A 16232-nucleotide genomic window follows, 5' to 3' on the forward strand; every position below is an offset into this window, starting at 1 on the left:
TGCCTTTATTCTTTCCTTCATTTTCTTTCTCTTGCTTTATCTTTTGTTTTTGTTTTTTTCTGTTCTCCTATTTTTCCTTTTCCTTCTGACCTTTTCTCGGCTTCGTTTCTTTATCAGTCTACTTTTCTTGTTTCCTTCTTTCGTTACTTATTTTATTCCTTTACTTTCTTTTCCCACGCCATCTGTCCGTTCTAGCTTCTGTTCTCTCTCTCTCTCTCTCTCTCTCTCTCTCTCTCTCTCTCTCTCTCTCTCTCTCTCTCTCTCTCTCTCTCTCTCCATTCCTTCTGTTTATTTTCTCTTACTGTTCCTTATTTATTTTTAATTGTGTTCTATTTTTCTTTTCTATCTTTTTCCTTGTTCATCACACATCCTTCCTTCGTGGCTTTCCAACTCTTGTTTCTCTCCCTCTTCATTCTTTTTGTCTATATTATCGTACCATTACTTTTATATTTTTTTTTTATTTTTCCTCCTTTCTTTTCTCTTCTTCCATTTTTTTTTTCTGCCACGCATTCCTGCCTGGCTTCAATTCTCTGCTTCTCTCCTTTTATTCCTTCCTTCCTTTGTCTACTTTCTGATCGTTTCTTCCTTTCATTTTCCTTTTTTCCTCATTCCTTTTCTTTTCCTTCGATTCCCCAGTTTCTCTGTTTCTTTGTTTCTCTCCCTTTCTGTAAGGACGAGAAAAGGAAGAAAGAGGTGGTGAAGAATTAAAGGAGGAAGAATAAGAGTACTTACCTACTTATATTCATTTTCCAGTCTCAAATGTAGTCTACCTGCATGCCTTCCTGTCTTTTGTTTGTCTGTCTGTCTGTCTACCTGTTTATCTGTCTGTGTCTGTTGTTTCCGCTGACCCCACGAGTTTTCTCCTTCCTCTACTGAATTTTCGTTTTTTTTTTTTTTTATCCTCCTTTTTCTACTGTGTGTTTCTGAGAGTGGTCACTTAGTTACTGTGTTGACTGAAATGTGTTTCTACTCTGGTCTCTTCTCCTATTTAGTTTTATTTTTTCATCTCATTTTTATTTGTCATTTTTTTTTTCGTCTTCCTGTTTATTAAAATACAGTAGTATGAGTTTGATTTGTTAGATATGTATTTTTTTCTCTGTTGTTTGTTTGTGTGTTTATTTTGTTGTCGTTGTTTCGTATCTATGTGTATATCTATCTCTGTTAATCTCTGTACTATCTATCTATATCTATCATTAACTATTTATCTATATCTATCAGTCTTTCTATCTACCTCTCTATCTGTCAATTCTTATAACCATCTATTTCAATATCTATTCAGCTCTATTTTATTTTTATCAATGTATTTCCATCTATTTATCTGTCTACCTATCTATCTATATGTCTATCTATCTATATATCTATATATACCCGCAGCTCGAATATAACTATAACCAGATTATTACCAGTCTCTCGTAATGGATTTCACTGTCCACTACAACCACCACCACCACCTCTAACAGCAGTAAAAATGTAACCAAGGCAGTTTCTCTCTACAGCTCTACTGACTATTTAATTTCATTGTTTACCACCATCCTCACTAACAGCGGCGAAAAAAGACTAACCCAATCAGTTTCTCTCTGCTCTTCTGCTGACTGTATTATTTTAGTGTCCACCCTCCCACATTCTAGCAAAAAAAAAAAAAAAAAAAAGTATAACCAAGGGAATTTATCTCAATGTCTCCACTGACAATTTAATTTCTGAAGTGGAAAGCATTAGTACACACTCTCTGTTCGCTAGAATACACGTCATCGACTGTTACAGTATTTACCACCAGGCAGTAATGGAAATCTTGTCAATAATTCCTTTGAGATGTGTGACGCCAAACCAACGACAATTGCAACAGTTTTTTTTTTTTTTTTTGTTAATTTGTTCCATTACTCTCTCTTTTTTCACATGACTGGAAAAGTTTACATCCCTTAGTATTTTCTCCCTATCAGATTACACTTTTCATTCACTCCTTGTCTGACAACTTTAAACTTTCCTATCAGATCTTTGAAAAATTAAACATTGGACAATTCTAGTTTTCTTAATTTTTAATCAATATATCCTTACTCTTTCATTAAATATATTCCTGGAGCAGCGTTCTTAAACACCCCCTGTACTCCACTACGTTTGATTTTCAGTCTAATGAAAACTATTGTGGACTTCAAGGATGTTTTCATGAGTCAAATGATCTGTCAACACGCAGTCTATATCATCTATGAAAAAAAATACCCCATGAAATTCGACTAACAGTTTCTGTGGCCAGTGATCGCCGCCATGAGAAAACAAAGTGATTCAGAACGCGGGTCACTTCTTTTTACTTTTGTTTTACCCGCTCTCTCTGGCCTTGATCCTCGGAAGCCTTGTGGGCAGCGTGGTCTTTCTCTCTCGGCAAGTGAACATTAGTCCTGCTGAGACAACGAAGTGTTTCAGAACGCCCTGCCACTATTCCCTGGTGATATTCTGCCTGGTTCCTCTCTTGCCTTGACCCTCAGAGTCCTTGTGATCAGTATAATGTATCTTATTGTCGTCATAGACTCTCCTCTTCTCACCACACGGCTCCTTATAAAAAGTGTCTTGTATTTCGATAAACGGTTCTTTTTCTTTCTTGATTAGAGTTTGGGTACATTTTCTACCTTTCTCTCTCTCTCTCTCTCTCTCTCTCTCTCTCTCTCTCTCTCTCCTCTTCTCTCTCCTCTCTCTCTCTCTCTCTCTCTCTCTCTCTCTCTCTCTCTCTCTCTCTCTCTCTCTCTCTCTCTCCAGGTGAAATGTGCAGGTACATAGAATGATAATGCATTTAAGGGAGATAGACATATCAAGAAGACTGGAACACACACACACACACACACACACACACACACACACACACACACACACACACACACACACACACACACACACAGAGAGACAAACACACACACACACGGACAAACACACACACACACACACACACACACACACACACACACACACACACACACACACACACACACACACACACCACAACACACACACACACATACAGACAAACACACACACACACGGACAAACACACACACACACACACACACACACACACACACACCACACACACACAACACACACACACACACACACACACACCACACACACACTCACACACACGACAAGTGCAAAGATGAAAAAAAAAACATGAAAAGTGGATAGGCTCAGTAAGAGTCGTATTTTTTGTTTTTTTGAGTTGAGTTGAGTTGAGTTGAGTTGAGTTGAGTTGTTGAGCTGAGTTGTTGAGTTGAGTTGTTGAGTTGAGTTGTTGAGTTGAGTTGAGTTGAGTTGTTGAGTTGAGTTGAGTTGAGTTGAGTTGAGTTAACTCGAGTTGAGTTGAGTTGAGTTGAGTTGAGTTAACTCGAGTTGAGTTGAGTTGAGTTAACTCGAGTTGAGTTGAGTTGAGTTGAGAGAGATAACTGGTGTGAAGGGAAGAGGGAGGACTCAGCGCGATATTTTTTTTTCCACTCACGTGCCTTTCTCTCTCTCTCTCTCGCTCTCTCTCTCTCTCTCTCTCTCTCTCTCTCTCTCTCTCTCTCTCTCTCTCTCTCTCTCTCTCTCTCCTCCTCTCTCTCTCTCTCTACCACTAAAACAGCAGGCGGTCTGGCGTTACGAAGGATAATTTAGTAATAATATATAAATTTTCACTGTAATTGCGAGAGAGAGAGAGAGAGAGAGAGAGAGAGAGAGAGAGAGAGAGAGAGACTACACTGAATAAGAGACTGATATGAACAACATGCCATGGAATAAAATACATCACCAAAAACGTCAATATGTGTTGATGTGAATTCAGTGAAATGACTCACCTTACCTGGTCCTGTTGTGGTGGTGGTGGTGGTGGTGGTTCTAATGTCTATCCCTTCTCGTTATGGAATATATGTTTCCTCTTAATTAAGTGGTAATTTGATACAGCAAGAAATTTAGGTCCGTGTGTGTGTGTGTGTGTGTGTGTGTGTGTGTGTGTGTGTGTGTGTGTGTGTGTTTGTATGTATGTCTGTGTGTGTGTGTTTGTATGTATGTCTGTGTGTGTGTTTGTATGTATGTCTGTGTGTGTGTGTTTTTGACTGTATGTATGTCTGTGTGTGTGTGTGTGTGTGTGTGTGTGTGTGTGTGTGTGTGTGTGTGTGTGTGTGTGTTTGTGTGCGGCCATGACCACATGACCACCTCGCAGGAAGGGAAGAATCCTGCGGTACTTCCTTCAGGATAAAGGATGGCGGAGGCTGCAACCTTTTCCACGTAAATTAACCGCCAGCTCGGAGTGGGGAATGTACCTCTCTATTACTTGCATGGTTTTGTTTGAGGTTATACTGTTAGAAGGAGGTTGCGAGCAGTGGTTCGTGGAGGTTAGGTCAGGATGCGAGCAGTACAGGTTAGTGGAGACTAGATGTAGATGTGTTACTTCTCTCTCGTGTTGGGTTAGGTTAGGTAAGGTTAGGTTGCGAGCAGCACTGGTTCGTGGAGACTATAAGCTGGTGTGTTGCTCAGCTGTCAGGTTAGGATGGGTTAGGCTAGATTGTGGGCACATTCGTGGACACTAGTAGATGTGTTGCTCCGCCCTCAGTTGGTTTAAGTTAGGCTACGAGAAATACAGCTTCGTGGACACTAAAAACGTGTCGTATTACTCTGCAGATGTTGATGCCACCAAGTTTTAAAACTTTTTTTATTTTCTTCTCTTTCTTCTTTTTTTTTTTTCTTTGGCCAGAGCATCTCTGACTGACGGCTTCTTGTAGCTTCGCTTATTTTCTTATGTTCTTATATTCTTACATACTTGTGTGTAAATCACATGATTTATTTTTTGGGGGTGTTTTGTTTGCTTATTTTTTTTTTCTTTTATTTATCTTTAAATTTATTTGTACTTTCTGTTTTTATTTATCTATTTTTTTTTTTTTTGTCGTATGTATGTATAGTGCTGCCCTCTGATTTTTTTTTTTACAATATTCTTGATTTTCTTTCCTTTTATTCTTTTTTTTTTTTCCATCTACGTAGGGCCGTGATTTTCCTTTGTTTTGTAAGTGAGCCTTGGTGTGGACTCTCTCTCTCTCTCTCTCTCTCTCTCTCTCTCTCTCTCTCTCTCTCTCTCTCTCTCTCTCTCTCTCTCTCTCACACACACACACACACACACACACACACACACAGTAATGTAACTTCACAATATATATATTTCCTTTGTCGCTGCTTTTGGATCTTTGTACTTTCCATTGTGATCTCACCTTATTATTTTTATTTTTTTCTTGTGTAGATCCAATTGGCCGCAGCTCTTGTCTCTTGTTTCTTGTCTCAGGCCCTTCTGTGTTTCATTATCTTTTGAGTCTTGAGTGCACGCGCCGTTTCTCATTACTTTTTCCTCCCTTTTTTTTGTTGTTGTTTTTCCGCGCCCTTAAGCTTTCTAAGTGCACACAGTGTTCCTCTTAATCCTTGTCTTGTTTTCAGTTCAGCTTTGAGTCTTGTTTTTTTTTTGTTTTTTTTTTTTTTTTGAAGGGTGGAATGCGAAGGGAAGAGGGTTGGGTTCCCTCCGCCCCCGCCCAGCTCTGAGGCGGCGCCGGCCCAGGTAAAGGTGACCACTGAGCAAAGGGCGCTTTGATGTTTAATGCACGCCGCGGGAGGACACGTCCTGGGTGTGTTCGCGCGAGGTTTGCTTGGCACTTTTCCACGTGTACCCTTAGTTCCGAGCACGCCGGTACCTCATCAAATGTCACCAGCCTCTTCAAAAACTGTTTCTATATTTCACTTCCGCGCCCACCACTGCCGCCACCTCTGCTTGTTTCGAAGTGACTCCTCACAGCAAATCAACCCATTTTTATAGGAGTAAATCAGACGCAGCAGCGCTTTACACCCTCGACTTTCTTAATAATCAGATGGTGTTTATCTCCTTAGTTCCTCACAATTCCACCACATCACAACTCGTAAGCCATACAACTCCTCAAAACACTTCATAATCACTCCATCATAACACCTAAGCATTTCTCTAAGCGTGGTAATAATGAAAGTGTTCGGTTTCAAGACAGTTATCCTTAAATTTGATTTTTTTTTCTTTACTGACTGGCACCTCAGTGGACGTTTTTTTCGTTTGTTTGCACTGAGTTAGGGCCCATCATATATATATATATATATATATATATATATATATATATATATATATATATATATATATATATATATATATATATATATATATATATATATATATATATATATATATATATATATATATATATATATATATATATATATATATATATATATATATATATATATATATATATATATATATATATATATATCCTTCTTCATACGACCTTAATCCCAGTGTATTGCAGGGTCAGCCGCTGGAGTTATCCTTCTCCATCTGTTTCTATCTTCTTGCACTCCCAGCTTGTTCATATCACTTCTTATTACGACTCTCCATCTTATTCTTTTGTCTCCCAACCCTCCTTCTCCCCCTAACCTCCACCATCATTGCCCTCCTCACTTGTTCGTCCTCTTCTCTCATTATATATATATATATATATATATATATATATATATATATATATATATATATATATATATATATATATATATATATATATATATATATATATATATATATATATATATATAAAAGTGGTTATATCTAAGTTATGTTGTTAGGTAGGCGGTGCTTGTTACTGTTTGCATTTAGTCAGGAGTTGGTAAATCACAATTCATGACGTGAACTGCGCGTGGCACCCTGAGGCACCTTCACCAGGTGCGGGTGAAGCATCAAATTTTCCTGGATGGGAAGAGAGTTGTGGAACTTGCGTGTCTGTGAAAAGAAAGAACCTGCATGAACCACTTACTGAGGGGGTGAAATGGATAGTGCTTGACAAAGGATGCGCTCTAGATACTCGGAGCGTGACATTTATAAAACACAAATAGCGACACTCATAAAGAAAAAAAAATGTAGTTATGTAAATAATTCTGCCACGTCAAAATTTAAATAGAAAATGGACCATGTAATTATCTAATACATAAGGTTTCCAGACACTTCTCTAGTTATGGATAACCCTTCTTGCTCTCTTCTTCCGGAACTGGCACCTTCAGTGGGCCTTTTTTCCTATTTTTTTTTTTTTTTGTAACCCTGAGGTCTGTTACCCCCTCACCCCCTCATCAACATATTTTCTAAGCGTTCGCCTTACACGCTTATAAGTACACGAATAGAAATATACCAGTGCCTAATACATCTTTCATAGTAAATAATTAAGTAAGCAACATCCCTCACCTCCTTGCGGTCGTCTGGCTTCATGGAGGGCGAGGGCGTGAGGGAGAGGTACTGCAGATTCTCTGGTGTGCTGGCTTCCCACGTGAAGCCCAGAGAGCTATCAGGGGTTGGGTTCCTGGTGAGAAATAACGAAAAATTATAATTATAATGATGAGTAATAAAAGACAGACCACTGTTGGACTGGTGAGTAATACAAAGATTTATTATCATTGCAATGATGAGTGATACAAAAATAAACTATTGCTGCAATGATGAGTAATACAAAAAGTAATTATTGGAGTGTGGTGGTGAGGAATAGCAGGATTAAGCAGATCTTTTTCTCTAACTTTTCAACACCATCAAAACATTGTAGAAATAAAGATCCCCTGCTTAATTCTGTGTTTTCTCACCACTGCCCACCATCACCAACTCACTTGTCTAATCTATGCAGTAAAGAGGTAATTTTTTGCAGTGATATGTAGTACACAGGCAAACTATCGTTGTTGTTGGTGTCACCGTGTCACAGTGAATTGATGGAAGCATTGATAAGTCTTACCTGACATCAGCACTTCCTGAAGAGCCTCTAATGCAGCAATGGTACAATGATAAGTCTTACTTTTATCATCTTATCCTCTAAAACTGTCAGTCTCCTCCACAAAAGGGTCCCACCTTCCATCTCACCCCGCGGCAGCAAAGTTAGTGCACTGATAAGCAATACTTAATCATCTTGCCCACTCTAAAACTCTCAGTCTTCCATAAAGACTTCTGAAATCAGGACCTCCGTCCTCCATCTCACCCCGTGGCAGCAAAGTTGGTCCACAGAGTCGTGATGATGTCCCTGAGGGTGAGGTCGTCGGGCAGCTGTAAGTCCTTGGGGCGCTGTGGGGGTGCTGTTCGTGGCGACAAGAGAGGGCCGCCGCGGAACAAGTAGTACAGATCGTCTACGTGACTCACCCCTGTCAGAATTGACGATCAGAAACCGATTAAAAATTCCTGGAAAAAAACATTTGAGGGAAGAAAACTGGGAGGACGACAGAGAAGGAGATGGAGGGGTGGAATTGCTTTAGAACTGCAAACAATAGCAGTCACAGAGGAAGATTCAAGGGACAGAAACAACAGGATAGGCTCGTACATTGCGCCAACCACTCACTCGAGGGAAACGCCGAACGGAAAAGATAAGAAAAGGAAGATGTGATTCACTCATGTCAGAACAAAAAAAAACACAAGAAAGTAAGGAAAGCTGCAAGAAGTTGTCAGGCCTACATGTGGTACTCCCCACATGAAACATACTGCCTACTTCCTTTCATTATCCTCAGCCTCAAATTTGGCCACTCCTCTTTTAAAGCTCCGTAGTGACTCATGGCACACATCACAGTGACTCATGGCACACATCACAGTGACTCATGGCACACATCACAGTGACTCATGGCACACATCACAGTGACTCATGGCACACATCACAGTGACTCATGGCACACATCACAGTGACTCATGGCACACTTCACAGTGACTCATGGCACACATCACAGTGACTCATGGCACACTTCACAGTGACTCATGGCACACATCACAGTGACTCATGGCACACATCACAGTGACTCATGGCACACATCACAGTGACTCATGGCACACTTCACAGTGACTCATGGCACACTTCACAGTGACTCATGGCACACATCACAGTGACTCATGGCCCACTTCACAGTGACTCGGACACAGCTGTGTTTTAGTTTTTCAACAAGATTATATCTCATACCACAAATTATGTATAAATAAATTAAAAGGTTAAGTAATGATGAAAAGGGGTGCAGTGCTATTACTAATAAAAATGATGGCAGCGATGAGATGGTGGTGATGGCAATAATGACTGGAATTTGTCGTGATGCAGGGTATTAATAGTATAGGATAAGAGTTATTGGTAGTGGTAGTGGTGATGGTGATGGTAAGAAGGCTGGTGATAGTTGCTACGTATAGCGGTGGTGGCGACAGCGCTGGTGATAACATCAGGAGTGGTAGTGGCTATGCCAAGCACATTCTGTTTTTATGAGTACTTAAGTCGAGAACCACCCTTGATGTTTATAAAATCTCTGACAGTTATTCATTGCCTTGAAGTGACATAGGGGATATGATGTTACAAGCAAAATTCTTTGTGTCAGTTATCAGGATCTGTTATGTAAGAGTGGCTCCAAACAAGGGCAATAAAAGGGCAGAAAAAAGCCCACTAAAGGTGCCAGTCCCCAGTTATTTTGCCAGTGTTCTTAAAACATCTGCCTAAACATTCGTCACTGAACTGACCGCCTCGTGTCAGTGTTGACGCCGCGGTGCCTCGGGCAGGTTGTGGGCCAGGCATTGCTTACACTTGTTGTCGCAGGAAGGGCAGATCAGTTGGCCGAAGGAGAGCTGGGCGTAGTGCTGCAGCTCGTAGCGGTAAATCTTCCCTGCGTGGTGGGCGGAGATGCGGTCATGAGGCACGGCGAAGTAGTGGTCAGTGAACATCTGTCAAAATTATATATAATAAGACTAGTAAGAACAAAAACTAAGAGTTATTTTTGTTATTTTCAATAATAATAACTATTATTATGTCTTCATCATTTTTTAAATAATATATTATTATTATTTTGATAACTAAAAGAATTAGAACGTTCACACCATCCAACTACTACTACTACTACTACTACTACTACTACGAACATGAGATAATAAGGGAAACGGCAAGAATCCATCAGATCAACCCGTGACAGTCCCTGAATGCAACATGCTTGTTCATCTCCACCTATCATCTTCATACGTGAATCTAGTTTTTAAAGCTCCCTCATAATTCATCACTAATCACTAACAACTACGGTTACAAGGCTTTTTCACAGCAGAATGATCACGGAAGAGTTCACCGTACAGAACACCAGCTGGCAGTTCTGTATGTTTAAGATGTAACATAGGCGCGAATTTAAGAATGAACAGTGAAAACACTGCCGGCATCCTCTTGTCTCAAGTGTTAAGGTGTAACATCCCCTCACGTAGAGCCGTGTCTTCTCATCCTTATGTCGTATATGTAAACAAGTAATTTTCACATTGCAAATACATCCAAAGTTTACGGAGCATATGCAGCAAAAAACAGACTTAGGCTCCAGTGTTGGTGCTCACCCTCATGAAGTCGTCAGCGTGCGCCTCGGTGACGTGCGTGGTGCCCAAGTAGTGGAGGTACAGCTGGCGGGCTACAGCCTCCGGGTCCTCACTCCTGCCCTCAAGCTGAAGGGACGCAGGCCCGGCCATGCTAAAATTGTGCTGTAGCTCCTCCAGTAACTGTTTCTTTGCCAATGCAGCTTAAAAAAAAATAAATAAATAAATAAAAATCTTCAAAACAATAGATTTTGAAGGTAATTATTCCCTCAGACATTTCAGTTAGTGAAGCATGATCTTTAACCACGTAAGTTGGGTGATAATTACGCAAGGCGAAAAGAGCCCCGTCGTCTCTGGTAATGCCTGATATGATGTCCACCCGGGTGCTGCGCCCCTCACTTATCAGCAGGGCAGGGTGACGCGGCAGGAAACGGCCGTCCACCCAGGGCGTGAAGGTGAGCGGCAGCACTCCCCATCTCTGTACAAGTTAAATGGCCTCAGAACTGTAATTTGAATATATCCACAATTGAATGTTCAAGTTAAATGAGCAAGTAGTCCTGACACCTGGCACAGTGAGTGCCACTCACTCTGGAGCTTTCGTAACGAGGAAAGAGAGCCTTTGCATCCAGACCCTGCAGGCACAGAAGGAGCGTGTTGCTGCCCTGGTCTGTGGGACACCCAAGGCTGCCACCCACTTCAATTGCCTCTTTGCGAGGATTATTGTTGATAGTCAAGGACGTCAGTGCTGTTCCAGACTGCATGATAGCACGGGAGAAAAGATCTGTCAAAACAATACAACTTGTCTCACTACATGCAAATATGTGAACAAATCGATATACAAGGTTGAAATTATATATATATATATATATATATATATATATATATATATATATATATATATATATATATATATATATATATATATATATATATATATATATATATATATATATTGTGTGTGTGTGTGTATGTGTGTGTGTATAAACAAAGGTGATGAGAACGAATGTGAAGTCCAAAAGGAGTCCTACCTTGAACTTCCGGGACGAACATGAGGAGGTGGGAGGCGGCGCTGCCGGCACTCTCACCGAAGATGGTGACCCGCATGTTGTCTCCGCCAAAGAGGTGAATGTTGGTCTTCACCCACCGGAGCGCCAGGGTCTGGTCCTTGAGGCCCAGGTTCCCAGGCATCGCCAAGTCCTCGGTAGACAGGAAGCCTGTACAGTGAGAGAGAAGCAGTGAGAAGAGCAGTACACAGGCCGCGCCGCGTGTAAGAGAAGTCACCAGCTCGCCACACACCACCCACCCAGGACACCCAGCCGGTACTGCACCACCACCAGCACGATGTCGTGGTCCAGGAGGACGTGAGGAGGGTACTCCTGGGCACTGCCATGGGTGAACCTTCCCCCGTGAAGCCAAACCATCACCGGGAAGCTAGCGTCTCCATTAATCTGTGATAAGATTGGTACTATTACACACACACACACACACACACACACACACACACACACACACACACACAGAGAGAGAGAGAGAGAGAGAGAGAGAGAGAGAGAGAGAGAGAGAGAGAGAGAGAGAAAGAGAAAGAGAGAGAGAGAGAGAGAGAGAGAGAGAGAGAGAGAGAGAGATGGATGAGTAAAAGGAGATGTAAAATATTCCTTACGAAAGATTAAAGTTTTAAATTTTACATTCGTTAGAAAAGCTTAGATTAAGAGGTATAACAAGGACAATTTAAACAAAATCCTTAGTGTTAGTAACCAGGATAGGACTATAACTAATAAATAAAAAAAAAGGGAAGAAATTGGTTCTCAGATAGAGTGGTAGATGACTGGAATATATGCAGTAATCAGCCTACTAGTACCGAGTCACCTGCGAGCTTTAAAAAAGGATTAGTTAAATTTACTGATCGGGAAGGCAGGTGGACACAGGTTTTAGATAAGGACTGTCACCTAGTACGTGTAGGCCTATTTTCTTCTCCCAGCTTCCCTTATGCTCCTAGGTTAACATGTCACAGATTAAAGCAGTCTCTCCGGGGTTCTCTGCCTCACCTTGGGCACAAACACGTTGAGGTACAGGCAATCCTCCTCACCCAGCACTTCCTTTATTCCGACTCTCTCTGTTGCGGAGAAATATTGGATGCACGGCGGGGCGGGAATGGAGGCTTCCCCCATGGCCCCCCAGTCTGGGAAGGGTTCGGGATCCTGGAAGAAAGGACACACTATCTTCCAGTATTTTCCCACCCTCATTTTACAGTCTCACTCTGATGAAGTCAAGTGCTTTCATTACTCCGCAAATTTTCACCATCTGCCGGTCTACCTTGAATCGCAGCCTCCCCAGTGGTGGCCGAGCGTAGGGAATGCCGTAGAATGACGAAAAGTCTCGGCCCTTCACCGATTCCTCCACAATGCCTGAGACGCGGCCATCCCTGGTATCAACGAATGGCACATCAGCAGCAGTCGCCACCACCACCACCACCGCCACCACCATCACCACCACCATCAGCGTCGCCAACAGAGCCGCACCACGCGCCATCCCTCTCTATTCTGCTGCTGTGAGATACAAGCGAGAGGAAGAGTACAGGAACAACTAAAATCAGTATGAGTGGCTTTCTGTTTTGTCTGTATATTTTCTGTTGTGATTTTTTCAAAACAAAATGTTTCCTCACACCGGGCGGCACTGTGACGCCAAAGATGGGTGCATAAAGGAAGTGAAGCGGCAACTGAACATCATAGGAAATACACAAAGCGGTCTTTTCAACAAGTAAAATAGAAGTGAAGCCACACGATACTACGCTAAGTTTCCCGTCCATAGGGGGATGTTCAGCTTCTTAACTCAGAGACCACAGAACACTAAGTCAGGTCTTGTTAAGTCCAGCGTGATTGTCATCAACACAGGGGTTCACCAGGAATGTCACGTGCCATGTCTTAGTCTTCATACAGATAACTGTAGGAGCTGCATTGTCTCACTAACGCGTTTATTTGACAAAACATACATGATAATTTCATACCAGCCACAAAAGTAAACTCATATTTCTACATCAGTCCACACACACACACACACACACACACACACACACACACACACACACACACACACACACACACACACAGATAAGCGCGCACAAATGCTTCGTTCCTTAACAAAATAAATATAAGATTATCTGCACTGCGTTGCAGAACTTACAATGCTCCCTCAGTGCTGAGAGTCGGGTTGTTTAGTTCGCGGGCCGGGTGACAGACTGACGCACATGCTTTTTTTTTTTTTTTTTTTTTTTTTTTTTTTAAAGATTTATTCAGGAGTACAGACAAGTATATTTCAAGGAAACAAAAAAGCTTATAAATAATATTTACATAATAAACTACTCCCGAAACGGGCCATTGCCGTTGGCGGCCCGTAGCTAAAAACTAAGAGGTGAGCCATAACATGTGTCCCTCTCCTATCTCTAGCTAAGCTAAGTCAGCGTGGTGGCGGGTATTGTTGGATTGTATTCGTGAGAATGTCCATGTGGCTAGAGAAGAGTGTTTTCAGCATTCTCACAGCTGTGCCCCTTGCTTCAATGTCTTGTGGGTTCATGTGGTGTGTAGATAGCTGGTGGCGGAGTTGTTCTGTCTTGTCACATTGCAGCACCCAGTGTAGTAACGGTTCTTCCTGATGGACCCCACAGTGGGCACACGGCCGTACTTCTTGTTGACGTATTCTCCAGTTGCACACGTATCCGAGTCTTAACCGGTGAAGATGTACTCGTAGTGTCCTCGGCGTACCTCTCGGAATCCTAAGTCTCTTGCCGTCCGTTACTCCTCTGTACCATTGACAGCTCCTGGATCCTTCTGCAGCATACGTCCTGTTTCTGTTTGTCGTAATAGTAGTCTCTCGTCGTCGTGCAGCCATCTTCATTGCCGAGAGTGAAGGCTGGACATGTGTTGTGACTTCAGCAAGGAGCGCCGCTGTCTTCGCTGCCATGTCGGCTGACTCGTTCCCATGAATCCCTACGTGGCTCGGAATCCAATTAATGGTGACAGTTTTCCTTTGACGCTGCAGTTCCCGGATGTTCCTCTTGACGGTGGTAGTGAGCCGAATGTTGTCCTTTAGGTTCCTTGCTTGGAGAGCCTCCATTGCTGACTGTGAGTCGGTGTGTATGATTATGTCGGTGTTGGGTAGTGTAGTAGCGTGAGCCGTGGCTTGCTGTATAGCTACCATCTCTGCCTGCATACTGCTGCAGCCATCCGAAAGTCTTGTTAGGAACTGTTCTCCGTTGTAGATGAAGGCAGCTCCGCTTCTGCCATCTTCGTCCACTGACCCATCAGTGTAGAAAACGGCAGCGTCGTTAATTGTCAGCCTGGCTATCTGGAGCTCGCCGTGTATTCGTCTTCTTACAGTGTCGTCTCTGGGAGCATCAGGGAGCTTGCAGCTGTAGACCGTATGGTTCTCTGTCCAAGGAGGTGGTTCTGTATAACCTTCGCATGCAGTATCTTCATCCAGTGCTCCGACGTATCTTAGTCCTGAGGATGACAATGCTATGTTGGCCTTGCGAGTCCACCTGGTGGTGTCGAACTGCTCTCCCTGGGCTGCTGCGGTTCTAAGCCTGGATCGTGTCAGTGGGTAACCAGGTGTGGTGAGAAGCTTCGCTGTGGCTGCAGCAACATTCTTAGTGATCCTTGCTTCTACGGGCGCTATGCCCGTCTCCACTTGTAGATTACTAAGTTTTGTCCATATAGGAGCTCCAACAATAAGGCGCATGGCCTTATTCTGCTGTACTTGTAAGGCATGTAGTTCTGTGGGATTCAACCCGACCAGAGCAATGGAGGAATAATCGATTAAGGACCGTACTGCATGGACATAGTAAGATCGTAAGACATCATAGTCGGCTCCGGAAGATAGTGCAGTCATGCCTTTCATCGCATTGATCCTTGTGGCCATTCTTTCCTTTAGGTACTCGACCTGGGGCTTGAAGGAGAGTCTGTAGTCGAAGTGGATTCCAAGGCACTGATGTTTCTGGACCCACTCGATGTCAGTGTCCTGGATCCGTAGATTTCCCTCAGGTATCCTCCTCTCCTTGATAAGCATGGCTTTAGTCTTAAGGGGGTTAATCTTGAGGCCGAGTTCTGTACACATCTGCTCGATTTTCTGCAGAGCCACCTGAGCTTTGCGGTGTTTGGCATTCCCTTGTGAAATCAACTGGAGATCGTCGGCATAGCAGAGGAGTTTAACCCCTCTCTCAAAGTCTATGCTGACCAACCTCTCCACGACTAGGTTAAATAGTATTGGGGACAGAATCCCTCCCTGCGGGGTGCCATTTTCTAGAGAGTATTGAAGGGACGTCTTCCCTTGGAATGTGACTCGTAGATGTCTTCCAGTGATATAACCTTGGATCCATCTCAGTAGTCTTCCTTGTACCCCTTTAAGTGCGAGCGTCTCTAGGATGGTCATTGGGTTTACCAACTCAAACGCTTTTTCCAGATCAAGAAAGACTACCACGGAAGGGTGTCCCGTTGACGCTCCTTTTATATGAGAGCTTGATCACTCGAGTAGATTTAAAGGAACATGATGAACGAGAGTTGTCAGTTCCCACAGGGCCCGTGAAATTGTGTACTACGGTTAACCTGAGTTGAATCAAGGCTTACAAACTTAACGATTGGAGAAAGTTTGTGGACTCAGTCCTTTCGTGTCAGGTAATCACCTCAGCAAGGCGTCCTGCACAAAGAGACAGAGTGCTGACACGGAAGCCGTATGAACTTCAAGGAAATATTTTATATTTAATGACGAGTGGTGATACTGATGATGATCATATGTGTGTATATGTGTGTGTGTGTGTGTGTGTGTGTTTGTTGATGACAGTATTGCTATAACAAATAATATTGGTGATGATGATAATAATGGTGATAATAATAATAAT

At 42.5% G+C, this 16232-nt stretch overlaps 2 protein-coding genes across 5 annotated transcripts; both read right to left on the reverse strand.

Moving 5' to 3' along the window:
• Positions 1-6590: 6590 nt before the first annotated feature.
• Positions 6591-12905, reverse strand: LOC135096859 (putative inactive carboxylesterase 4). 4 transcript variants are annotated; one of them, XM_063998628.1, is made up of 11 exons: positions 12656-12905; positions 12388-12540; positions 11646-11790; positions 11371-11556; positions 10930-11123; positions 10670-10820; positions 10367-10545; positions 9583-9721; positions 8022-8181; positions 7247-7361; positions 6591-6790 (listed from the first exon to the last, which is right to left on the reverse strand). In XM_063998628.1, exons 1-11 carry the CDS (start codon positions 12869-12871, stop codon positions 6683-6685), a joined length of 1746 nt encoding a protein of 581 aa, XP_063854698.1. In that variant the 5' UTR covers positions 12872-12905; the 3' UTR covers positions 6591-6682. The 4 variants fall into 4 exon arrangements, with proteins under 4 accessions (XP_063854698.1, XP_063854699.1, XP_063854701.1 ...); XM_063998629.1 differs by having other exon boundaries at positions 12388-12557; positions 12656-12778; XM_063998631.1 differs by lacking the exons at positions 6591-6790; positions 8022-8181 and having other exon boundaries at positions 9521-9721.
• Positions 12906-13795: 890 nt separating this feature from the next.
• LOC135096863 (uncharacterized) lies at positions 13796-15766 on the reverse strand. The gene has a single exon (XM_063998632.1). The coding sequence runs from the start codon at positions 15764-15766 to the stop codon at positions 13796-13798; it is 1971 nt and encodes a 656-aa protein (XP_063854702.1).
• Positions 15767-16232: the final 466 nt, after the last annotated feature.

The sequence above is a fragment of the Scylla paramamosain genome, unplaced genomic scaffold (genome assembly GCF_035594125.1).
Source record: "Scylla paramamosain isolate STU-SP2022 unplaced genomic scaffold, ASM3559412v1 Contig8, whole genome shotgun sequence".
Classification (NCBI taxonomy): domain Eukaryota; kingdom Metazoa; phylum Arthropoda; class Malacostraca; order Decapoda; family Portunidae; genus Scylla; species Scylla paramamosain.